This window comes from Lipophrys pholis (assembly GCF_963383615.2).
Source record: "Lipophrys pholis genome assembly, chromosome: 5".
In the NCBI taxonomy this organism is placed as follows: domain Eukaryota; kingdom Metazoa; phylum Chordata; class Actinopteri; order Blenniiformes; family Blenniidae; genus Lipophrys; species Lipophrys pholis.
The window spans coordinates 5855363-5880267 of record NC_137628.1 but is presented as its reverse complement, the minus strand read 5'-3'; the positions used below and the strand labels follow the sequence as shown (position 1 = coordinate 5880267).

The following is a 24905-nucleotide window of genomic DNA, read 5'->3' as shown; positions in this document are numbered from 1 at the left end:
TGGTCAGGTTTTCAGTTGGTAGGTTGGTTGTTTAGCTGATTGGTGGGTTTGCTGCGTTGTTTGTTGTTGGTTTTAACTTGATTTTGAATCGTAGGAATTGTTGGCTGGTTGACAGTTTGTTTAATACTGATCAGTTGGTCAGCCGGTCAGTTGGTTAGTTGATTCATTGATTGGCTGGTTGGTTAGGTAGTTGGCTAGTTGTTTAGCTAATTGGTGTGTTGGCTGCTTGGTTTGCTATTGGTTAGCAGTTTGGTTGATTTTGAATGGTTGTTGTTGGTTTGTTGTTTAGTCATTTAGTCCGTTGTAGTTTGTTGGTTATCTGGTTTGTTGGTTAGCTGGTTTGTTGGTTAGCTGGATTGTTTGTCAGTTGCTTGCTAATTTGTTGGTCTCATTTCTTGCTCGTTTAGTTGTTCTGTCAGCAAGTGAGATACCAAATTACCCCCCCAAGCAAAAACAAACGGATGCGTTTGCAAAAGTGGGATCTCGTTTTTCATAGACCATAAAAGTCTCTTTTCACTTTTCTTACAGGGCAAACAAAAGGCTGACAGTTGTTATTCTTGATTAAATGTCTGTTGCATTGTACCTAGTTTGGCAGCAACATTCAGATTTACCCTCGTCGATATTTCTAATAGGTTCGTTCAACCTTGGGTGTTTACCAATCTAAAATTATAATCATTTGAAGACAAACTATGTTGATATATCATAATACATTTAGCAAGGTGACATAAAATGGAGAGAATAAACATCATGAAAGTACGCATGCTGTTGGCGCTTACTTAACACTAATATGTTCACATTTCCATCCCCCACTGGTAATTAGAATCCCATTTTCGTCTTTTCAGAGTAAAAAGCCAACAGTGAGCGAGCTCAATTAATAAACCAAATGGGCATGTAAAATCAGATTAGATCTAATTGCCCCACTTCCTGCCGTTTGCCTTTTTAACGGACTGGCAGAGTGACAGGGAGTTTAAGCATCCGTGTAGATGGAGGGGAAGTGGGAAGGACAGCTCCATATGCGTTACGTCAGCCTGAGGGGACAGCTGGGTCCAACTGTCTTTTCCTGCCACACTCATTTGGCCCCAGCAGTCATCATGTCTTGTGCTAAAGGTCTCTCGTCGCTACAAGGCTCCTTGGCACTATCTGCGAGCTACAGACGTAGAATATGCTGATTAAACATGCCTTCATTAAAACGATTACATGCACAACGCGGTTCAATTTCCCACGGGCAGCCAAATAACGATGAAGGGGAGAAAGACGAAAGGAAAAGGGCTTTGGTCCAGAAAGGAGAACAGGGAGGGAAAGAGAAATTGATGGCTGCTTGTTAGCATTAATTTAAAGGACCAATAGAGACCTTAAAGACTGACTAACAGTCTTTTGACTTAATATGCTGTGTGAGGCAGTGAGCTGTCCTGTCCACACCTCGAGGGGACAGCACGCTTTTGCCCCGACGAACACCCCCTACCTGACTCACCACACCTACAGGCCGCTTCCAGGTCATCGAGCTTCCAGTGTGGAAGACCTTGCCAAAGACACAGGAGAGACGTTACTTCTGGTTCATTTAATAAAGCTGGCAAGTGTTTAGAATGAGCTGCAGAGATTATGATGGGAGGCAAGGTGGGGAGGAAGGGGTTACTGTTGCGGAGGAGGCCAAATGAACATCGGCAGCTTTCGGGCGTTCTTCAGCTTCGTCCTTCCCTGACAAAAGTTTAGTTTTTAAAGTCAAATACAATAATTAGACAGGATGGTTGAAGAGGACAAAATGAAAGCGGAGTTCTGTTCTGGCTAATGTGAAGTCCAACACACAACTCGGAATCTGTATTTTCTTCGCAAAACCTGTCAAAGACAGAAAGATATTCCACAAACAGCCCAAAGAAATGCTCAGTTATGCAAGAATATAGTGACGTTTCACATCAAATGAATCAGGACCCTCGAATAGAAGAATATAGATCCTATTTTATGTGCTCCAAACTCGACTCCAACATCAACTGGATGGCCAAATACTGAAATACAGGCGGCATCATTTTGTCAAGCCAATTTGTCACATCATGCCACACACACAAACTGTACAAGAAATAATTTATTAAATCCAATCAATCTTTATTTATAAAGCACTTAAAATAATCAGGGGTACATGAAGTGCTGTACACGGAATAACAGAAATACAGAGTATAATATAAGTATATCTAATTTTCAAGCAGAAGCCTATAAAAAAGTACTCTCCCCTTAGTTTTTGTGAGGCCGTCATAACACAAGTATTGTTTAGGAAGCTCAGTGTTCTTTGACCACCTGGGACAAATGAAATGGACAATCAATTAAAAAAATATTCGCAATTTACCTCACACTGTGGTCAAGTCATCACTGCGAGTAGCTCTGGCTGTTTCCACGTAGACTTCTCAAAAGGAAGAAACATGATTCATGACTTAAGTAATCCAGGTGTGTGGCTGACGTATACGTTGCACACTGATTAATGACACACTGGTACTACGCCATGTAAATGTGCTCCACACAGTTCACTTCACCTGCCTTCAGACTGTCTTCTGGGCTCCGCCAGCAGCAGTCACGTACACTCGCAATGTGCAAACCGGCTAATGAAGAACGGGGGGGGGGGGAAAGGAGGACTTTATTTGGTTTGCCACAGGCGCTGTCGGCACGGCTGTGGCTGATTGCACCTAAGATGCACCTCATGTACTCCCCTGCGCTGCTTTCATGCCTCTCTTTTCTTTTTACGACAGCGTTTTTTTTGCGCTTCGCCATCCTATCTGTCAAGTCGAATCGCAGCAGCGTTCAAAGACAGTGACAGAATTGCACGTATGAGGGCTTTGCTCTGTGTTCTGTGAATTTGTTTATAGCGGAGCATAATCATGTGCATGTGTGCAAGAAAATGCTTCAGAGCCCCGGTGCCAATCAAAGATCTCAAATAAGAGGCCATATATAAATACATCACAGCACAGACAAAGCGTTTGCCTAACCTCCACCAGATACAGACATAGATCAAGTGATCAGACGCAACAACGAGAAATATAAAACAGATGGGCAACACATGATGAAACGATGCACTGGAAGTGATGACTTCTCTGACCTTTAACAGGTGACTGAGGTCAGTGTGAAACTGGAACTGACCACTGACTAATACTTCACCCGGTTTCTCTGAAACGACTTCTGCTTCTCTGTTTCCCCCGGATGTTTGTCCTCACTACCAGCAGCCGTCAACAACCACAGTTTCTATGGGAGGAACTGGGACTGACCTGATCGCGGTGCATGACAGCGGACCACGCTGCAGCCTCTGACTCCCAACAAGGGTGCAGTGCAGATTACGAGCATGTGATATTATTTATTAGAAGAAAAACAAAACAAAACAAAGAAAAAGATGCAAAAAAATGTGAAAGAATTAACAGAGTTGGCAGCTTTGGTAAATGTCAACGATGGTTTGAAAAACCCCCAAATGACATCACTGTGACGTCATCTAGGTTGAGTGCTGAAAAGACATCTGATCAAGAAACAGAGATGACATTAAGCGCTAATAGTAGAAAGGTGAAATCCAGGGCAGAGCAGCGAGTGGCTGGAAATCTCCACCTCTGCTGTTTCGACTTTGACCTTTTCTTTTCTAATCTGCACAACACAAAACAACAACACAAACCAAAATGTGACCACTTCTCCTACTTGAATTAACAGAAATCATTCAATATCCAAATACTTCTCAGAAAACTGTTGCAGAAGTCGCTTGTCAGCCTCATTATCTGACTCACTGATGAAGAGAGACTAGAGACTTTAATATCAAGAAACACAATCGATAATAAAGCTGATTGTTTGGAAGTTAAATTTTGAAAAAAATTACATTAGGGCAGACAATAGTTTGAATTCACATGAGTTATTTTAGCATTTGGTGGTTTGCGAGGAGAATCTCAGCGATATACCAACACGGCTAAGATTTTATCTGGTTGTGTCATAATGAAAATGCACGCACAAACACAAATGTGACCCGAGGAAGGGTATAAGCAGAAGATAGGAAAGTTGACGAGAAGATCAGAACGTGCGTGGGTGCACGGCCCTCTGGGAAGTGATTCAGAGGTCATTACCATACAGGAAAGACAAAGACGCGTTTCTATCAAACAGGTGTTCTGGTCGGGGGGATGTCTTTAGTCTGGAAATACCTGAAGGGCTCCGTCATGTGTGTCGATCCCTCAGGAACACATCAACATCACAAGGCTGTGTTCACAAGCAGAAAGAAACACGAATAATAGCAGGTAACAGGGAAATGCCTCGAACATTTGCGGTGAATTTAGAAGCAATGACTCACAAATACTCAGATTACTGTGATTAATTCAGATTTCAGGTACTTGTATTTTTGTATCAGTAGGAAATTTGATTACATTAATATACTGAAGTACTTGGTGGCCTCTAAACACCACAACAATAACCCAAATTTAATTATTATGCGTCTGGATTTTTGCTGCTAATATATTTTATTTAAATATAGAAAATTCTTGATTTCGATCTTTTTTTTTTTTTTTTCACAAAACAAATCTACAGTTGTTGAAATACTTGAGTATCTGAACTTCTACATACACATTTTATGCCTCTACATTTGCACAAAGCCCTGCGGTAAACAAAACTGAGCAGTCAAACTGAAAGAAATACAACAAGTACTTTGAAGTTGTAATTCTACAACTTGAATCAACAGTTCATATCTTCACCAGCCTTCTTTCCACTGCTGATGAATACCAGTTGCTGGTATTTTTCAGAGAATCTTGTAGATTCATCACTTAGTCAGCTCTGATTATCTTTAACCCTTTAGAGGCACTCATTGAAATACTTCAAAAATAAACCTTGCGAGTGAAGAAATTGTTTTTCTTTCCTATTTTTTGATTCATGTAAAACACATATACCTTTCGGTAAGTTATACATGATGAAAAGTTGAATAAAATCACATTTTAAGTCTATTGGAAGGAAAAGAAATTATTTAAGAGCCATAGAAAGGTTGTGCATTTCTTTTTCCACATTTGATACCTAACGACACAATGTGCCATTTAATAAATAAACCAACTGAAAAAACACCTATATGTGATATTTTTTTTTTGGCATGTTCATTCATTCATTTTCTTCCGCTTATCCATTTCCGGGTCACAGGGGTGACAGTCTGAGCACTGTCACCCAGATCACAATGCACCGATTAAGAACCTTCCTGCAGGTGGTGAGCCCACAGGAAGGTGACGCCCAGCGTGGGACACGAAACCCACTACCCCTGAGATTGTGAGTCTCATGCTCTACCAACTGAGCTAGCTGGCATGTGTGTTTTTAAAATAACTTTACCTTGCACTGGATTATGTGAAGGCTGCATGGTGGAGCAGTGGTTAGCGCTCTGGCCTCACAGCGAGAAGGTCCGTGTTCAAATACCAGCTGGGCCTATATGTGTGGAGTTTGCATGTTCTTCTGTTTGCCTGGGATTCATTCTAGTTTCATCTCACAGTCCAAAAAAGATACATGTGAGGTTAACTGGTGATCCTGAATTGCCCCTGTAGGTGTGAGTGTGTGGTCGTTTGGGGTGTGTTATTTTTTGTGACAAATATTAAGGAAAAAGGTATTTTCTAGAAATACTGCACAAAGTGTGTATCTCCTGACATTAACTCATTATCATTTGACGTGACCAAATCTAGATTAAATTATAGATTTTGTGTTTGTTTTGTGTGTGTGTGTGTGTTTTTTCTCACAGGAAAAGGTCACATAGTTCAGCATGACATTCTGGACACTTGCCAGACGCCCGTTAGGCTTCTTGCATATTTGTAGACATCACGCCCAGCAGTTTGAGCCATCCTCTCCCTGCCTGCGGGCTGCAGGAGGCAGAAGGAGGCTGCGGCGCGCCTCCACCGCCTCCAACATCCCAAGAGCTGGAAGTGTGCCAGGCTGGGATCGGCCTCCAGCGGCCGGCAGGGAGGGACCGGTGCGCCGGGAAACCCAAATAAGGACTGGCCGATATCAGCTCGGCTGGCATGACTCAGCGGGTGAGTATATATCCTCTCTGTTAGGATGAAAAGCAAAGTGGATGTAGGAGTGTTCAGGTGTCAGCTGGGACAACCGCACCTTTGACCATTTCTGAGCTGCTTCTGGTCTGATGGGGACTTTTGTTTAATTCTCTCAGACTTATCAGTGAATTCAGAGAAGTTGTAGACTTGTGCTCTATAATATTTACCTGGCTGAGCTCCCCATGCGCTGAATAGGTCTCGTCTTGTTTACAGTCCGTGTTCCCGGCAACACCGTCATCAACGTCTGACGTCACTGGGAGGCGGGGCCTGTGGGGAAACAGCCAATCAAAGGAGCGCTTGGAGCGCTCCTACAGACGCGCCTTATAAGAGCGGAGCGCTTCCGCCGCCTGTCAGTAATAAGGAAACAGACGTGGATTTCAAAACTTACAGAAGAAAAGACAGTCCTACTCACGAGTGGAATCAAAACACCTGAATTAGTCACTGGACTCCGCTTTGAATCCAGCTAAAGGTACAAAACGACGACTTGGTACAGTACAGTTCCACTATTTCGGAAGTTTTGCTCTGTTTTTTTTTTTTTTTCTCGGGGTAGCTTCTGATCTCCGGTATATTAATACAGCGGGACTTTGTGCTGGAGACTCGTTTGGGACACTGAAGCCTCGGTGTCCGAGCCACATCTTTGCTGCGCTGCTCTTGTATTTGACTGTCTGATTTGAAATATGTCCACAATAATGGAACAACCTTTTTATGACGACTCGTTTCTCTCTGCTTATGGCCATCCAGGCGCAGCCCTGCCAGACTACAAGCTGCTAAAGCAGAATATGAACTTGAACTTCTCCGATTCATATCGGAACTCAAACTTCAAGTCACAGCACCTGCGCGCCGAAAGTGATTTCTATTCGGCGGGGACGGCGGACGTGGGCTCCCTAAAACTCGCCTCTCCAGAACTGGAGCGACTGATCATCCAAAACAGCAACGGGGTCATCACTACAACACCCACGCCGGCACAGTACCTGTACAACCGCGGCATCACAGAGGAGCAGGAGGGCTTTGCCGAGGGTTTTGTCAAAGCTCTGGACGATCTGCACAAGATGAACCAGATGGCGCCTCCAAACGTCTCCATCGGCACCGGCGGGGTCGGCTGCTCGGCACCGACGTCGGTGTTCGGCCCCTCCATTCAGGCAGAACAGCTCGAGTACACCACCCTAAACAGCTGCTCGACAAACCCCGGCCTGAGCTCAGCCAGCTACCCCTCTACAACCATCAGCTACCTGCCGCACCACCAGTACCACCAGCATCCCCAGGCCATTGCGCACGGATCGCACCACTTCCAGCACTCTCTGCCGGGGGCCGGGATCCACTCGCAGCGCTACGTGGGCTTGAAGGAAGAGCCCCAGACTGTCCCCGACATGCTGAGCAGCGACGGCTCCCCGCCGATGTCCCCCATCGACCTGGAGAACCAGGAGCGCATCAAGGCGGAGCGCAAGCGGTTGAGGAACCGGCTCGCCGCGTCCAAGTGTCGTAGGCGCAAGCTGGAGCGCATCGCCCGCCTGGAGGACAAAGTTAAATTGTTGAAATCAGACAACGCAGGACTGTCAAGCACAGCTTCTCTGCTGCGGGAACAGGTGGCACAGCTCAAACAGAAAGTCATGACGCACGTGAGCAGTGGCTGCCAGCTCATGTTAGGACCCAAAGTGAAGTCTTACTGAAGAACATAACGCACTTTTGAATAAATATATATATTGAAAAAAGGAGGACAAAACAACACTGGACAAGAACTGCACTGACAACACAATCATCAGTCTTTATACGTTGTCTGTATGAGAACTGGATCACTGAGGGTTTCTTTGGCTGAAAAGGAAAAGAAATCCTAAAAGACTAAAACACTTTGGGCATTTTTGAATACGTTTCTAAAAGTGTCGTCTTGGCTTTGCCTGTTTACATCATCTTGTTTAAATTGCCATATTTGTGATGCTTGTGTAAGTTATTTGTGTTGGCCAGGTTGAGCCTGGCAACGTTGTCTTTTTTTTTTTTTTTTTTTTTACCTGTACAGTATATATTTAAGTAAATGAAACTATGAAATGAAGAAAAGTGTTGTTGTATTCTTCATTAATTCCCGTAAACACACCGCAGATTCCGATGAGCAGTCACATTTACAGAAGAGGTTTCTTTTTTTTCTTTTTTTTGGACGCTGGAAACGTAGGATTTTTGTCCTCGCTGACGTAAGCACGTCACACCATATATGGTCATCAGCGCGGTTACACGTCAAAGCGCTTGAAGTTCCGGGAACTCCCTCCTACCTTTTCCCGCCAGAGGCGCTGCGTGCTCCCCTCCACACCGCAAAGTGTGAGTGTCTCAAAGGTTCGTCAATGAGCGGTTTGAACGAGTGAAGAGAAATTCCCCACTGAGCTTTCAGTTTCCCAAAACAAGCCGTGAGAACAATGACTGAGGAAAATTTACAAAAAAAAAAAAGTTCCAGTTTACAAGTTGAAGTGTGGGGATAAAACCATACTCAAGTTTGAAATGACAAGAAATGATGTGTTAAAATAAGCAGAAGAGGCAGATGTCTGACATGAAATCACATGGATTTGGGTGTTATTTTATTTCTGCTCCACAAAATGATGGTTGAGGTTAAAACTGATTATTATGGCAAGGTGGAGTAGTGGTTATCACTATTCCCTCGTGGGTTCAAGTCCATCCAGGCTTTTAAAGTTCAAGTTTATTGTCATACGTATATCAGAAAACCACTTTCCTTGCACAATGAAATTCTTTCTCCGCTGTCCACACAATATGTAAAGAAGTGCAAAATTACCTCCAGTGTGGGGAATTTGCATGTTCTCCCTGTGGGTTTTCTCCAGTATCCTCTCATAGTCCAAAAACATGCCTTTCAGGGTGCAACATGTATTTGCTTGTCATCAGTTGAGATTGGCAACACGATGTCAATACGCAGCCGATTGTTAAGCATAAACCACTACGCAAAAAAAAAAATCTCTGGGGTGCCTGGAAAATAATGTTTCCCCAGGTATTTTGGGTTTCTCAAGCCACAAACTTTCCCTGAGCACCAATTGTATTTTCTGTTTGGGAACCTCTGCAGGCGACCAAATATAGATGGCTGGGGTCAGATGTAGTGGATAAAGTACTGTAGAAGATGTTAAGATAGTGAAATGTCATTAAATCAGTGGGAAACAAAGTGAAAAGTCGGCCCTGAAACAGACTCGTGATACGAGAAGTCTAACAGGTTTGTATTGTCATAGCCAACGCTCCACTGTTTCCTAATAAACTTTAGTGCCATTTGGCAATAACAGGTTGTCATGCTGAGTCAAACCACCACAATAACTCCGATATTAACCAAGACTTGGCAGCTTTGAGATGTACTCAGATCTTCTGCCAGGCACAGGAGCCAAGGCTGATGCACCATCGCCTTCCCCAAAAAAATGTCTCTTGGAATAATCTGAAGTTGTCGCAGACATACAGGCAGGCAGGAAGCGTTTCAGAGGGTGTATGCTGCCACTCAGTGGCCATAAGTGAAATTGCATCGATTTCTAAAAGCTTCATTGGACAAAACACACCACACTCAATGTCCATTTTCCCACCGTTTTAATAAAGATTGTAAAAAAATCAGTGACAGCAAGGAAAATACGACTTTCTCGAAAAACCCCAAAAAAGAGAACTAGTTTCAGTGCGTGAGACTATGAGGTTACCCCACCAATCATACATTGGACATGCGGAGACATTTTTTCTAAACGGGCTGTGAGTTTGTTTTAACTGATTGGACGTTATGAGATACTTCAAGGGGACACCTCTCATCTTGAAGGCAAGTGCTGCGGTCTGACGATCAACGACCTTCACTGCTTGGAGAAGAACGCCTTGCTCTTCTCCACGTCGGGGATGATGGTGTCACTTCCGGGCTTCCAGCCGGCGGGACACACTGAAGATAGGAGGACAAAGTTTAACCAGAGTTTGTAGCCACTGAACTTTGAGAGCAACGTACAAGAGGGAATGCCCAGGAGGGTAAACCAACACTGGAGGACGAGTCAATCCCCCAGGAGAGTTCACAGCTTCATGACAGGATTCTGAACGGGTTTAATCCTCAAAATTACACAACTAGAACCGTGTTTTCACTGATTGCTTTTATTAACTCAAGGATCTTTTTTCCTGGCTTTTAATTTAATTCATTTTTAGATTTATTGTATTTTTGCACTGTGTGGGCCTTTTGCAGTATATTTTATGGATTGTTAGTCTTGTTGCTTGCTAATCTTGCACATTTCCTCACATTCTGGTCAAAATATGACTAAGTTGTGGAGTTTTAATTTGTTGTTTTTGCATACAACCCATTTTATGCCGTTATTTTCTTGTATGAAACTACAGATAAAGTCTGAATAAGAAATCAATAAAAGCATAACTCTAAAATACGTGGCTTGGAAACCACAAAATTGTAGAGAAACCAAGACAGCTGCACTTTCAGAGAATGACACAAGGTCAAGCATTAAGAAGTGCATCATCAACGTGTCCTAATGGTATAAACCAAACAATGGGCCGTTTCACTCACCCTCTCCATGTTTATCAGTGTGCTGGAAAGCCTGGACCAGACGCAGAGTCTCGTCCACAGAGCGACCGACAGGCAAGTCGTTGATGGTGATCTGCCTCAAGATGCCTTTTCCGTCGATGACAAACAGACCCCTGAGAGGCAGAAAATATATTTAAAAATAAAAATCTGGTTACAGAGGCAAAGCGTCGTCTCGAACGACTCCAGCCGTAAACCAAGTTTTTATAGAAAAGTCCCTGACCTGTAAGAGATGCCCTCGTCCTCCTTCAGCACTCCGTAATCCTTAGAGATTGTCTTGTTCAGGTCAGCAACCAGCGGGATTTTCATGCTGCCCAGACCTCCCTGCTTCCTTGGCGTGTTGATCCTAGGAGGTCAAAATGTCCACATTAGTAAAACCCCACTCACACCGATTCAGCACATTTCAGACACAAACCTTTAAGTACAGCGACACCTGCAATCAAACGATATTACACAGTGCAAAGATACTGTTAGAGGTGCTGTAACTGGAATTCAAAGCCTTAAAGTAACAACTTTTAATATTTCAGATGCTAAGGCATGTAGTGGATTCACTAAAAGCCAAATACGACACCAAAGGTCAGAGTAAGTTTCCAAACAAAGATCTGGTGTCATTTAAGAGTTAATACTCTCGGGGGAACATTCCTTCAAGGTCTGTTAAACTAAATATTTAAACTTAAAAAGATCCCTTCCCTTGGTATTCCTTCTAGAAAGTGCAGCTTGACCCAGAGACCGTTACCTCAACTTTTATCTCCACTGCACAGGGGAGGAGATAAGAAAAGGGCTTGGTGCCACTTCAGAGAAGTCAATGGTAAAGGAAACTATAGTGTCGTGAAGCAAGCCATTACATAACCATATACCTATAGATTATTCACAGGGCACTCAATGCAAACTCAACCGAAATAAATCAAACTTATTGAGCAGCTTGAAACTATAGATGAATAAATAAAAATAAAAAATTTATTGGAATAGAGGCATGTACACAATTTAACTGAGCTCTTTAATATATTTGATCTGTTGCAGTTTTATAGACATCAGCACACTTCAGGAGTGAAAATGTCCCTCTTCTCATTCTTACCATGCCAAGTGACTGAAGTGAGAGTCTACCGAGCAGCCGATCACCTCGCAGCCGATATTGCGAAATTCGTCAGACCTGTCGCTGAACGCAATGATCTCGGTGGGGCACACGAACGTGAAGTCCAGGGGGTAGAAGAAGAAAATCACGTACTTTCCTGGGAGAAAGGAGATCATCAAGGCTCCATAAACACCAGGTATGCCACTCAAGTGACCGGAGGACAAAAGCAGCACAGATATAACTTGACATGAAAATAAATTACCTTTATAGTCCGACAGCTGGACGTCCTTGAACTGCCCGTCAACCACTGCCGTGGCTTTGAAGTTTGGGGCAGGCTTGCCAATCACTGCATTTCCAGAAGACATGGCGGCAAATAACTGCGGGAGGACAGAGCGGCAGGAGTTAACAGAAAGCCGCTGATGCTCATGTGCACGTTGAGCAGGGAGGAGTCTTCAGGGCAGATTATCTTCAAACAGCATAAAGAGCAAGTTTGGCATTCAGTGGAAGGCCTGGAGGCTGACCTGATAGCCAGGTTTGGCAAGTGGTTCAAAGGCGGATTCAGTTGAGCAAACCCGGATAAATCACATGCAAGTCACGTTCATTTAGCAGAGAACAATAGTCCATTATGATTCTTATGCAACCATGCTGGAGCATTTAAAAAGTGACGATAGGAGTGCTGAAATGAAAATGTGCAAAACGGCTGCAGATATAACTCAAATACATGCATTAAAGATTAAACGTGCTTATACAGATACTCCTGGCTTGAAGTGTTCAACTGCATAATAGTTATAATTTAGTTCACAACCCTTTGTGGCCTCGTTTGTTCTAACAAGGTCAAAGTTTATCCCTGCAGCTCGAGCCTGGTTCGTCATGTGATTAGGGAGCAGCTCGAGTGGAAGGAAACAGCAGGAGAAAGTGTCCAGCCGCAGCTCCGGGACAAAGGAACAGTTGAAGGAGGAGGAGAGAGAGCAGAAACACAGGGAGGAAGAGGAGGGGGTGGGAGAGAGGGGAGCTGCTCCGTTAGCCACACGTTAGCTTCATCCGGTAACCTGCTCTCTTCAACGTCCCTCTGTCCCCGGAGCAACAAACACAAAGTCCCGCAGCGAAGCCGTGCAGAAGAAGCGTGGACTGACGTTAGTAAGACACCGCTCAGACTCGTGGTTTTCACTCACCTGTCTTTAAGTAAGGCCGTGGAGGAGCTGCGTGCACCGGGCTGAAGAAGAGGGGAGGCGGATGAGGGGGAGGGGCGGACTCGGAAGTGACAACGACCGCCTTCAGAATGAAAGGCCGATCCACTGCATGTCAACGCACATTTCAATCGGCTGTGGTAAAAAAAAAAAAATCAATCAATCAATCAGTAGGATGGCAGATCATGCGGATGGCACTGTTTTACCTATCTGCACCACTCAAGATAAAATTTGGCTGTATGTGGCCCCTGAACTAAAAGCACTACTCTCATCCAGGTGTCAGTAATGCTCCTCCGTGTAGCTTTTTTTTCAAATCACACAGGAAAAAACAATATGAAAATCCTTTTATTTTGAAAAAAGTATTGTGCGGCTTTACTTCCGGTAAGCATGTTCGGGTCAAATTGATGTTCACAGACTGATTCTTTATCCTTTCGGTAAGTTTCACTTCATCTACAATACGTGTTTTTTTAAGTAAAACCCCATTTCCACCCACGTAAGACTTGGAATTTATCCCCGTTTCTCTAAAATAAATAGGCGCTTCGGTTAGCGTGCGGCTAACGTTAGCATCCACAACAAAAGATGGTAGCGGAGTTAGCCTAAACATGATACGATTTACACTTTTATACTTCACTTAAACATGCTTTGCTTGACTGTAAACATTGATTCATATAGAGGAGGTTTTTTTAAAACGAAAGGAAACATTTCTTAGTTCAATATGAACATAAACCCTCGCTGCTTATTCTCATCGCGATATTTCGGTTGTATCACGATATTTAAAAGCGACTGCGTTGATGCCAAAACTATTGGTACTGATGTTGCCTGATTTTATGTATTGATTCTTCTGATCAGGTGCGCAGGATCTGCAGAAAGACGCTTTATAAAGATACCTTCAGTGCCATGGATTCACCAGGTAAGGGAGGAACTTCATTGTTTACTCCATCCATCCCAGTTTACTATGAGTGATGGGAGGTTACACACTGGACAGGTCACCAGTCCATCACATGTTTTTGGACCAGGGGAGGAAACCCAAGCACACATGGCGAGAACATGCAAACTCCACATAGAAAGGTCCCGGCTGGTATTTGAGGCAAGCGCACTAACCACGACTCCACCATACGACCCTCAGTGTTCAGATCTTGTAATTGTGTTATTACCAATTACTTACTTTCACTGGTCATGAGGTTTAATTCATTTGATCATCCATCATGCATCATCTCCCCAGATACACACAGTAGATTAGACACAGATCCATAGTGATGTGAAAGGTAAACACGTCCCACATATGGAACTTTTTTGCTTATTTTATCAAACCAGCAATTAATTCTAATTGTAAAATTCTGATACCCATTTTATAACCCTTCATTTTTAACCATTGCATCCTTACTCCTCCACCTCCATGCTTCATGGCAGCTATGAAGTCCTTCACACAAAGAAGCTGATGTTGGTTTGCATGTAATGTTTTTATCGCTGGCTTGTCTGTCCACAGCATATTATTCTTAAATGCTTTGCTCTTTTGACTAGTTGCTAACTGGCAAACTCCACTGTTGCCCTAATGTTCTTTTTGCACGAACAAGCTGTTTTTCTGGCACGCTTTCCTGTGCGTGTCGAATCTGTGCAACCTGGTGCTGATTGCACATGAATGCACTTTGACACTAACAGGCTCCAGAGTTACCTGCCGATGCTGTGACGCAATTTCTGGCTTCCTGGAGATTTTCTTTTGCATCAAACACTCAGCTTTTCTGCCAAATAGACTCGACTTGTCAGTGAATTGAAAGCTGCACCACTTGTCGGGGATTCATTCATTTTGAATGAGTCAAATATCTTTTGAAAATCTATTTCTCAGCTTGTAAGTATTCACAGTCTGCCTGAATGTCTTAGGAGTCTTGGGCATTAAGGCGTCAATGTCTTACCCCTTTATAATCAATGAAACTCGGTTCCATCTGTCATTTACTTGGTACATAATTTGGAAACTCTTGTTTCGAATGTGACCGTGCATCATTTTTGAAGGGTTGTGCTTTTCTTGTGTGCTTTTATGTTCTGCGATTTAAAAATTCTAAATAAGAAGAGAATTGCTACCTGATGGGTAGCTTGTTTCCGCAGACAATCTTAATCTTAGTTAAGATTCAGAAAAATTGTTTCTGAAGTGGAAAATGACACCGATGATTCAAGTCATGGCTGTTCATTTTCCTCTTTTAAACTTGTCCTAAGAAATTAAAAAATTTGAAAAAAGTTTGAAAGTCTTCAGTTTCTGATCTCAATGTTCCAACAGCAACCTCACAGCCGGTCATATGTGAAGTCTGTGGGACATACTTTGAGACACGACGAGGCCTCTCCAGCCACGCTCGCCTCCACCTCCGCCAGCTCGGTGTGACGCTGTCAGAGAACAGTGGTGCTCCGATCGAGCTCCTCTACCAGCTCGTCCGAGAGAGAGACGGACGTCTTCCATACGTCCAGCCTGAATCGTCTAAATCCGGGCCGACTGTTCCTAAAAAGACATCTCAGCCCATCACCAAGACGCCTTCACTACAAGACGGCACAGGCGCCTCCTACAAGACAGGCATTCGAGTCATGACGACCCTGCCAAAGACGGAGAGTCAGGGGTCTCCAGTCAGACTGAAAGAGTCACCCCTCCTCCCGTCGTCTCCGTCTGCTCTGCACCCCGCTGAAGGCAGCAGCTCTTCTTTTTCAGAACAGAAATCCTCAGGCAAGCCCCTCTGGGCGCCGCTGGAGACTGATGCCCCCATCACTCTAGGTGTGGCTGAATTTTGAACTGATTTCCTTATGCATAGAGATTCTCGGTACGATTTGTTTAATTTTTACGCAGAAATAAGCAGCAAAAAGCAGTTTGGTGTTTGACATCACACAACAAGCTGCTCTTCTGGGAAAGAGATTTGTTAGAGACGTGGATCTTAATTTATCATAGCAGCTCCACATTGAACCGGCGGTGTGAAAGGGGCTGAAAAATGTTGATCTGTGGGCATACTGATGTGTATGCAAGGCTAATTTTAGGGCAAAGTGCTTCATTTCACGACAGTTGATAAATGTTTTAACAGTGTAAATATGGCTTCTGACATTGTGTCCGTCCATTTGCTTACAGACACCACCGATGAGGTGCACGTTTGCCAGCTCTGTGGCTGCTGGTACGAGACCCGCAAGGGCTTGTCGAGCCACGCCCGCGCCCATCTGCGGCAGATGGGAGTCGTGGACAGCGAAGCCAAAGGCAGCCCAATCGAACTTCTTTACCAGCTGATGGAGGGCGAGGCCATGAAGGGTGCTGGCGCAGAGCAGCAGGAGAACCTAACGTCCGACACTCCCGCTCGATTGTCTTTGAAACGTGCGTCCGGGCGGTCCTCTCCAACTGCGTCCTCCATCAAGCGGCCCAAAGCGTCAGACGACTGCACCTGCGTTCTGTGTGGGGAGGTGTTTGAGAACCGGAAAGGTCTGGGCAGCCACGCCCGCTCTCACCTGCGTCACATCGGGGTGAGTGACCTGGTGGGGAAAAGCTCTGCCATTGAGGCCGTCCAGGAGCTGGTCAGCAGCGGCATGTTGCAGCCTCTACACCCGAACAAAACGAAAAGTGCAATCAGCTTGTCTGCAGCGTCGTCTCCTGCGCCGGCGTCTCCGGCCACCCCCGCTCGGTCTCCAGCTCCCAGCCAGTCCTGGACCCCTCATTCCTCATCCTCCCTCCCATCAACTCCTGTAAAGAGCTTCCAGCCTTCCGCGCATTCTGTTAGCAAAGCGCCCAAGGCAAAGAAAGGTTTTCGGCTCGCCGTGGACCCTCTGCATCGGAAACCCAAGCCGGAGCCTGTAGAGACAGAAGTGACGGTCCAGCCGAGCGCCGCCATCAGGAACAGCTCCTCTCCACTGCCAAAGTCACCCGTTAGCGTTCTGGCCTCAAAGCCCCCTGAGCCAGGTGAAGCAGAGACCCAGGTATCTTAGGCCCCGTTTACACGACAATGTTTTATAATAAAAATGCCAAACAAGACTTTAGTTAAATCGCTCCGTCTCCATGGAAACAGAGGAAAGGCCGCAGCCGTAGTTTTATAGTTGACAGTCACTGTAATAACAATCCAACTTCATTGTCTTTCCACACTCCCATTGTTAATGTTTATAGCATGTTGTTCTCCGCACATGTCCAATTTTATTACAAAAACACACAACAGCACCCACTAGTGGCCCAACATGAAAACGACATTGTTCTTAAGTGTTCCTACCGTTTTGTGTAGATAGACATTGTTCTCAAAACGTTGCCGTGTAAAAACGAATATCGTGTAAACGGGGTCTAAATAATTACGCCACTAAAACTTCATGCTTTTTTCATCCCAGTACAAGCGTGTATACTGAATTTTGCGTTCATTTCTTCGACCTCTGGCAGGATTACAGTCTCCCCCGACAGTCCTTTGTGACTACTGCGGCCAGCTGTTTGAAACCCGCAAAGCCTTATCGTGCCACGCGCGAGCCCACCTGCGGCAACTTGGCCTCACGTGGTCAATAAGATCCTCCCCCATTGATCTCCTGAGAGAGTTCATGATGCACAGTGACGAAACCAAGAAGGAGCTCCTGCTGAGCGGGACCACCGCTGAAAGGAAGTCGACTCCTCACGGCTCCAAGCGGTCCTCGGTTGGCCTCCCGTCCGGGATGGCGGCTTCCAGCTCCTGCGCCTCGCCTCTCGACTTCTCAATGAAAGAGAAATCTCCTCCAATGAAAGGTAAAGGCTCGAACCGGGGATCTGAGGCCACTTTTTTGCAGCGTTACCCTTCAGCGTAATGAAATGAGACCATTTCTAATTAGTTTTCATTGTTCCAGACTCCTGTTGTGAGCTCTGTGGATTCTACTTTGAAAACCGTAAAGCACTGGCCAGTCACGCGCGGGCTCACCTCCGACAGCTGGGCATCATCGAGTGGCGGACGGACGGAGCGACTTCGCCCATCGAGCTCCTCAGTGAGTTGATCCGGAAGGACCCGGCCAAGGTGTCCCAGATAACCCGCCGCTATCGCGTGGGAGACCTCTACATCAAAAAGGTGGGCGCCCACTTCCAGAATGTGACCGTCAGCTGAAGTCAGTGGGTGGGTTCTGATAGACTTTGATTTCCTCTCAGTCCCAAAGGAGATCCGGCTCGCCCTCGCTGTCTGTGGACTCCGACTCGGTGCCTGGCAGCAGTGTGAAGTCTTACACGCAGCCGCCGTCGCAGCAGCAGCCGCAGCACGAGCACCGAGCGAGCAGGGAGGACTCGGGAGCTGCTGCCAGCTCGTCCAGACAATTACAGGGCCACACAAGGACCATGACAGCACACGGCCTGCCCAGTGTGCGATCCCCGAGGGGTGAGGATCACTGGATACACAGATGTAGACAAGAAAAACAAATCCTCATCCTCTATGTATTAAAACCTATTTTCCCACATCAGGGGTTCATCCACCAAAACATGGAGGAGCTACAAGGAAGGAAAATGGGGATTCTAACTCCCAGCAGGCGCCTCGCTCGGGCAGCATCCCCGCTCTGCTGCCGAAGCCCCCGCTGACTCCACTGGTCAAACTAGTGGGTAAGATCTACTCCCTGAAGTGCAGGTGAGTCAACAAACAGCCTCTGTGTGTGTTTGGATGTCCTCCTGTGTACTGCTGAATAATTGTAATGGCAAGAGTGTGTGTGTGTGTGTGTGTGTGTGTGTGTGTGTGTGTGTGTGTGTGTGTGTGTGTGTGTGTGTGTGTGTGTGTGTGTGTGTGTGTGTGTGTGTGTGTGTGTGTGTGTGTGTGTGTGTGTGTGTGTGTGTGTGTGTGTGTGTGTGTGTGTGTGTGTGTGTGTGTGTGTGTGTGTGTGTGTGTGTGTGTGTGTGTGTGTGGTTTCATTACGAGAACGACCAGCCGCGCCAACTCGTGGCCCAACATGCTTAACTACACCATTTTCAGCGTTTCTGCTGTTCCCGTGGAAACGGACAACTTTCAATAAAAAGCGCGTCCTGAAATGAAATGAAGCTTCTACTTTAAATGTCTCCTGACTGTTTGTTTATGGCGCGTCTGTGACCGTTCTAGATTTGCACGAAAGCTTTGGTAAATTTGCTTCCCTTAAAAACCTAAATACGCCTCCACCTTGAACTTATTTGATTATAATTTCCTCTCACAATGTAAGAGAAAGAAGTGCGTTAGTTGTTAAACGCTTGACCTGCTCTCCAGGTTCTGCGAGGAGGTTTTCAGCGGCCCTCTGTCGGTTCAGGAGAAGTGGATCACTCACCTGCAGAAACACATCCTGTCGCTGGGCTACAAAGGCAACGCGTCGCCTCCGGCTACACCCGTCGCCACCGCCGCCCTCGTCGATCCCGTGGCCGTCTGAATCGTCAGAAATGGAAACATCTGCGTGAAATAACACACAGAGACTTTATTTCTTTTTGACATTAACGCATTGTGAAAATTTCTGATCTGTCCTACAGAGGGCAGTCATGAGCCAAATGAGACGTTCAATGAACTCAGGTACAACCAGGTCACATTTCACCCTTCTTCTTAACAGCTTTCACTCCTGCTTCTTTCACATTTCTTACATTAAACCAGCTCTTAAATGTATTGCATTGCATTGCGTTGTCTTGTTTGTTTTTTTTCTTTTAAATCTTAGTTAGATAAATTGAGCCTTGTTCTTTAAGCGTGTGTGAACGTTACTTTGGTGAATTGAATGTTTTTAATGACACAAAGAGACCAAAAACTGAAATGCAGTTTGTAATCAGGAGAACAACTTTACAATGTTATGTCTCATCATTTTCGTGTGTAAATGTTGCTGATGGGGTCTTCATGTGCTGGATTTTCCAGGTTGTTTTACAGTTTGTTTTTGTTTTTTTAACACTTGTGTAAAAATAAATTATATAGACTGTATAAACTTTCTTCTGATGGTTTTGTTTCATGGGTTGTGGGTGGCTGGAACCCATCCCAGCTAACAATGGACACACACACGCACGCACGCACGCACGCACGCACACACACACACACACACATCAGTTTGCATGGAATTGGTCTTAAGTGCATGTTTTCAGAATGAGAGTAAACTACAAAGAAAGTCCTTGCACATGATAAATATGCAAACTCCACAGAAGAAGCTTCATGGGAAGAGGCTCGAATGTTAAATATAGATGGAAAAATATAGACATTTTCATAATGTGTACTCTGTACCACAACAAAGAAAAACTTAAATTTAAAGGTTATTATTGCCCTATTTTACCGGTCCGGCCCAATCAAGATGACATTTGCTCTTGAGTTTCTCCTGAATTAAAATGTACATGACTTTCAGTTTGAAGACGACTCTCTTGAGGCTCACAGTGATGCAATCCTGCATTGAATGGCTAAAAAAAGAAGAAAGAAAAACACATTTTTCAGCTGTACTTAAACTATCTTACTTACACCTCTCAGAAAATAAAGCTTCTTCTCGAAATCAATCCACATTTCCTTTAGGGTTTAAAAAAAACATGTTTGAGTCCATGCATGCCACCATCAACAGAGCAACAAATTGGTTGCCGTCACCTATTATTATGGTTTTGCTCCGAGGTCCGGACATGCCTTTGCAATCGTGTCACTCTTCTCCCCCGTGTTTATAGTCAAAACTTCACCTCCGCATGCCTCCACCCACCTAACACTATTACTAACCTTAACAGAGTTTTAACTCCGCGCTTCACTTGAGCTGCATCCTTGAAGTTTATAAGGTGTTTAGTGTGGCATGTTATTTAATTTCCCTTCACTTTCCAGGGAGGGAATCACTTCTGCTGACAAGACGGTCATTACTCTTACTGCCTCTGTACGACCTCTGCCGCAAGTCATTCATCTTGTGTCGATGGGCTGTGAGTGTGTCTGAGCTTCAGCAAAACGCACAAACCTCTGAAGGGTTTTGTCTTTTATGTGCTCAGATTTTTTTCAAACGCATGGGGTTTGTGTGTGTCTATGAACGCATGTAATGATTCCACATAAATGGAACCATCTGTTTCCTATGTGGGCCCCTACGCAGGTGCTGCAGCCTGCAGGGAAAACCAAAGAAATCCCATCCATCCATCCATCCATCCATCCATCCATCCATCCATCCATCAATGAAACTCCCACACACTATTGTTTATCGTCAATTTAGAATCACCTGTCAATGAGACAAACATATTATCAGACTGTGTGAGGAAGCTGGAACACTCAACCCGTAAACCAGTTAAAGAACATGCAAACCCCACACAGGAAGTCTCCACCCTGTACGTCTTTATGTCCGTCTATCCGCCTTTCTTCTACCTGTTTTAAAGGTTTTGGAAGCTGTCGTCTTGTCACCGGACCTTTGATGGCAGACAGACAGCCCCTCACACTTTCTCACTAGGTTAATTTGAAATGAGTGAATCCATGCTGGGATATAATAGAATTAATATCAAAAAGAATTGACCAGTGGCAGTAGAAACAACCTGCTGTACACGAGCTGCAGTCAGACTCATGTTTGAACTTCTGTGCAGCATAACACCATTTCTATTTTGACCCCGGTCTCCATAATAGACTGTAAATGGTCTGAGCGCTCTGCTGTCTCTCCGTCACTGTCTCTGCTAGATTTTTTCCTTCGCGGTGACGCTCCCCGGAGTCTCACTCCGTGAGATTTACGACGGTGGGGAGTCTGCCTCCAGCTCCTGATGGATAAATCTGATGTGTGCGCCTCCACTGGTATGCCTAACCTTCAGACGTTTGGACTGAGTGAGTTATCCTACCTGACAGGATGTAACCAGGCGGCTGCTCACCGCCACCATCACCCCGCAGTTCAAAGACGGGGACAAGAGGCCCGAAGCAACTATTTCAAAGCACCTATTGAAGTGAGAGCCCAAATTAGGAGTCCATCTGTCATCCAGGACTGTGGGACTCTGCAGGATCTGGCATAACCATTTCTGACTTCAGCTCTTTGGCTTTAACCGTTTTTTTTTGTTGTTTTTTTTACAAGGAAGCCTGGCGAGAACAAACATTCAATTGTCAAATATGAACCTTATCAGGTCACCAATAAACTGAATACCTCAATTTTATGACTTGGAACCCGTAACTTCAAAGCATTATTTCAATTAACTTTATATTTATGAGCTTCCAACTGGAATTCAAAGGATGAATCAATAAAATACTGAAGTTGCAGTTTAATAATTCTCAGTCGTAAAACCATTTCTTTTAATATTATGCTTTTTTGTTATTGTCTGTTTAAATTGAGTGCGACTTCGTAAAAACAGAACGACAGAGGAGATTTGCTGGAATTTTAAGAGTTTAACATCTATTCTATTTATTTTAACTAATCTAGCATATTAATGTGAGTCATAATTTGATTTCTAAAAAATATGTGTGGATTAAAGTCAACAGATTTCAAATTGACATTTAATGTCAAGTTTTCTTTTCAGTATTTCGCATAAACAGAACTTTACAAAATATTAATGCTCAGACAGAAACAACCGCTCTTCATCCATTTTTTTTATTCATGGGAAAAGTAATGAAAATGTATGTATTTTTCTAATTTTAATCAGTTACTGCGCTTGTCACGAGCATATTAAGTTACTTTATTTCTTCTGATTTGTAATATTTAAAAAAGAAAGTTTTATAAAATCAGGAATGTATGAAAATATACTCCAATATTGGTTTTTTTTATTTAACCTTATAGTTGCATTAACTGCATTACACAGCTCGGCTCAGTCAATGATCATTTACCATGTGGGATTGCACCGGACATCAAAACGTGTTTCTTCTTTCAGTAGTTGGGCTGCATGATCGATCTCACTGACTCGGGTTGTTGGGTTTCTTGCTGGATGTTGCTCTTAACACTTAACGAGTCTGGATATGAGCACCGGCAGCACTGCAGGACTGGAGCATGTGCCACCCACTTCCTGTCTTTCACCCATAACCACCAATCCAACATGCAGTCAGGATTTATGAGCACGCGGCATCGTTGGAACTCATATGACTGTTGTTGGTGACGCTGTGACAAGAGGCTCGGTCATTCTGCTCAGTTTCACTTCTTCACTTAACAAGGGAGTTAAAATGTACAAAGCAAGTTAGCAGATCACCAGGGAACAAAACTTTCACCACTCATGTATTTTGTGAAGGTTTGACAAAAGACGGAGTTTTGTGACACAACTTGTGGTTTTGCAATCATCCAACTCCCAAGGTTTTTCCTGCTTTATTAATGGAGTCTGCTGATACTGCAGGCAGGACGCACGTAATTAAAAGAGCACCGTTGCTCCAGCTCTGACCTCAGCTGCAGCACCTGCTCTCACCTTTCCGCTCTGTGATGATTCAGTTTAACTGCCGGGGTCATCAGATCTGCACAGTTCACTCTGACTCCGCTGACACTGGAAACCAGCTCAGAGTCGCTCCCCGGGAGGGGACTGCTGCCGGTGCCTTCGTAACAATGCTCCTGGATGACCTGAAATAACTCCTTCATGGAGGATCGATAGAGATCATGAAACACAATCACACGACTTTCTGCCACAATGCTTTTTTTTTTTTTTTTAGAAATTCAACACCGACTCATATCTGTCATATCCAAACAGTTTTATAAGACAACTGACTGTGAAGGATAAAAGAAGACGATGGTTCATCATCAGTGAGAGAACAGGTTGGACTATTTTAGGTGTCTGGAGGACAGGATGCAACTGTACATCTGATCCATGGGAAATAAATCATCATCCCATCCTCTGTCAGGAGGAAGTGTTTTCCCAGCATGCCCTGTTTTGAGAGGAAATTAGGATAAAATTGTCTCAGTCTTTACTGATGATATTTCAAGGAACAAATGATTGAAGTTTTTGTCATTTTTACTTTCTGCTCATCCCATCAATACATTTCATCATGAAAATACAGGATGTGTGTTAATCAGGTGAGAATCACTGTGGATGCTCGTTTTAATCCCTTTTATCTAATCTGCTGTAAAGAGCAGACACCCTATTGATCCATACAATGACCAGAGGGGTTGGGGGGCAGAGGGGATGAAGGTCTTTACTCCTTTATTACAGTACGATGTTGGTCATAACTCTACATTATAATGCTCTTCAAAAAAAGTCTTTACTCCAGTGAAAGTCTGAAGTATTCATATTACAACGAGTTACAAATGAGTCGCATATCGGATGTCTTTTCAGTCCTGTTTTGAATTTTGCAGAATGTATGTGATAATGATTGTTTCAGCATTTCAGATCATTATTCCACATGCAGATCTCTAATCACTGCAATTATCAAGAACAGACTTGCTTTCAAAATCTATTCGCCTGATGTAAAGCAGTGTTCTTCTTTCGGAAAAACAGTTGATTGGAAACTGCAAAATCTGGAGGATAATAATCGGAATCTACCTCCTATGATCATTTCCTAAATATTCATACCAGCTCTTTAACAGAAAACATTAAATACACTATTCACCGAAGAAGCAGAAATTGCTCTGACACCAGGAGATTCACTGTTATGCTGAAAAGCAGCTTTGCAACGTTTCAGTAAATCTCTTCACATAACTCAACGTTTGATCAGAGGGATGAAATGTCCTCAAGTACTAAAAAAGAATAATAAGGAGCATGAATCACACGCAGGAATAACAGAACAAATCAAGCTGCTGTGGAAGATGAAAAAAGAAATCTCAGGTGTTTTTCCATCCAGTTTTCATCTGTTCATCTGAGGAGAGATTTATCCTTCCATAGCTTCGTCAGCAGAAAAGGTTTCGATATGGCACACTGGGGTATATAACTAAATACTTGTTTTTAGTGTTGATTTTCAGTTTTTTTTAACCAATTAAAGTCGACTCATGTGTAAAACTCTATGTGTTGGTTAAAAGTCATATTGGTCCTATGAATAAAAAATGGTGTACGGTTTTATTTATACTCAAAAAGTGATTACCAGTACTCAGTGACAATATGTGTTGGAGAATTGATATTACATTTCACACTTTCTAGCATACGTTGTACTCATGTACCGACTGAGTTGTTCTTAAGGATTGTTCCAGACAACCTCTCCACATGTCTTTTTATTCAATATTGAGCCCAAAAGATGATGTACAGGAAGCTATTTGCAATTTCTTTTGAATCAAAATGATCATTTCTGGTGTTTCTATATTATTTTATCTTTTGTTTTGTCTTAACTTTTTCTGTCTGATCTTTTTAAACTTTG

At 43.9% G+C, this 24905-nt stretch overlaps 3 protein-coding genes across 6 annotated transcripts; 2 read left to right on the top strand and 1 right to left on the bottom strand.

Moving 5' to 3' along the window:
- Positions 1–6022: 6022 nt before the first annotated feature.
- LOC308110037 (transcription factor JunB-like) lies at positions 6023–8062 on the top strand. Of its 2 annotated transcripts, none has more exons than XM_080464052.1 (2): positions 6023–6489; positions 6762–8062. In XM_080464052.1, exon 2 carries the CDS (start codon positions 6800–6802, stop codon positions 7685–7687), a length of 888 nt encoding a protein of 295 aa, XP_080320178.1. In that variant the 5' UTR covers positions 6023–6489; positions 6762–6799; the 3' UTR covers positions 7688–8062. The 2 variants fall into 2 exon arrangements, with proteins under 2 accessions (XP_080320178.1, XP_080320179.1); XM_080464053.1 differs by having other exon boundaries at positions 6370–6507.
- A 1496-nt stretch (positions 8063–9558) lies between these two features.
- prdx2 (peroxiredoxin 2) lies at positions 9559–13758 on the bottom strand. 3 transcript variants are annotated; one of them, XM_080464054.1, is made up of 7 exons: positions 13689–13758; positions 12787–12936; positions 11877–11991; positions 11618–11771; positions 10766–10888; positions 10528–10658; positions 9559–9906 (listed from the first exon to the last, which is right to left on the bottom strand). In XM_080464054.1, the coding sequence occupies exons 3-7, from the start codon at positions 11977–11979 to the stop codon at positions 9824–9826; spliced, it is 594 nt and encodes a 197-aa protein (XP_080320180.1). In that variant the 5' UTR covers positions 11980–11991; positions 12787–12936; positions 13689–13758; the 3' UTR covers positions 9559–9823. The 3 variants fall into 3 exon arrangements, with proteins under 3 accessions (XP_080320180.1, XP_080320181.1, XP_080320182.1); XM_080464055.1 differs by lacking the exon at positions 13689–13758 and having other exon boundaries at positions 12787–13119; XM_080464056.1 differs by lacking the exon at positions 13689–13758 and having other exon boundaries at positions 12420–12788.
- Positions 13176–19655, top strand: LOC308110036 (protein Wiz-like). The gene is made up of 9 exons (XM_080464051.1): positions 13176–13235; positions 13651–13711; positions 15071–15553; positions 15899–16714; positions 17177–17509; positions 17608–17822; positions 17900–18122; positions 18206–18365; positions 18969–19655. Exons 2-9 carry the CDS (start codon positions 13699–13701, stop codon positions 19123–19125), a joined length of 2400 nt encoding a protein of 799 aa, XP_080320177.1. The 5' UTR covers positions 13176–13235; positions 13651–13698; the 3' UTR covers positions 19126–19655.
- The last annotated feature ends 5250 nt before the right edge of the window (positions 19656–24905 follow it).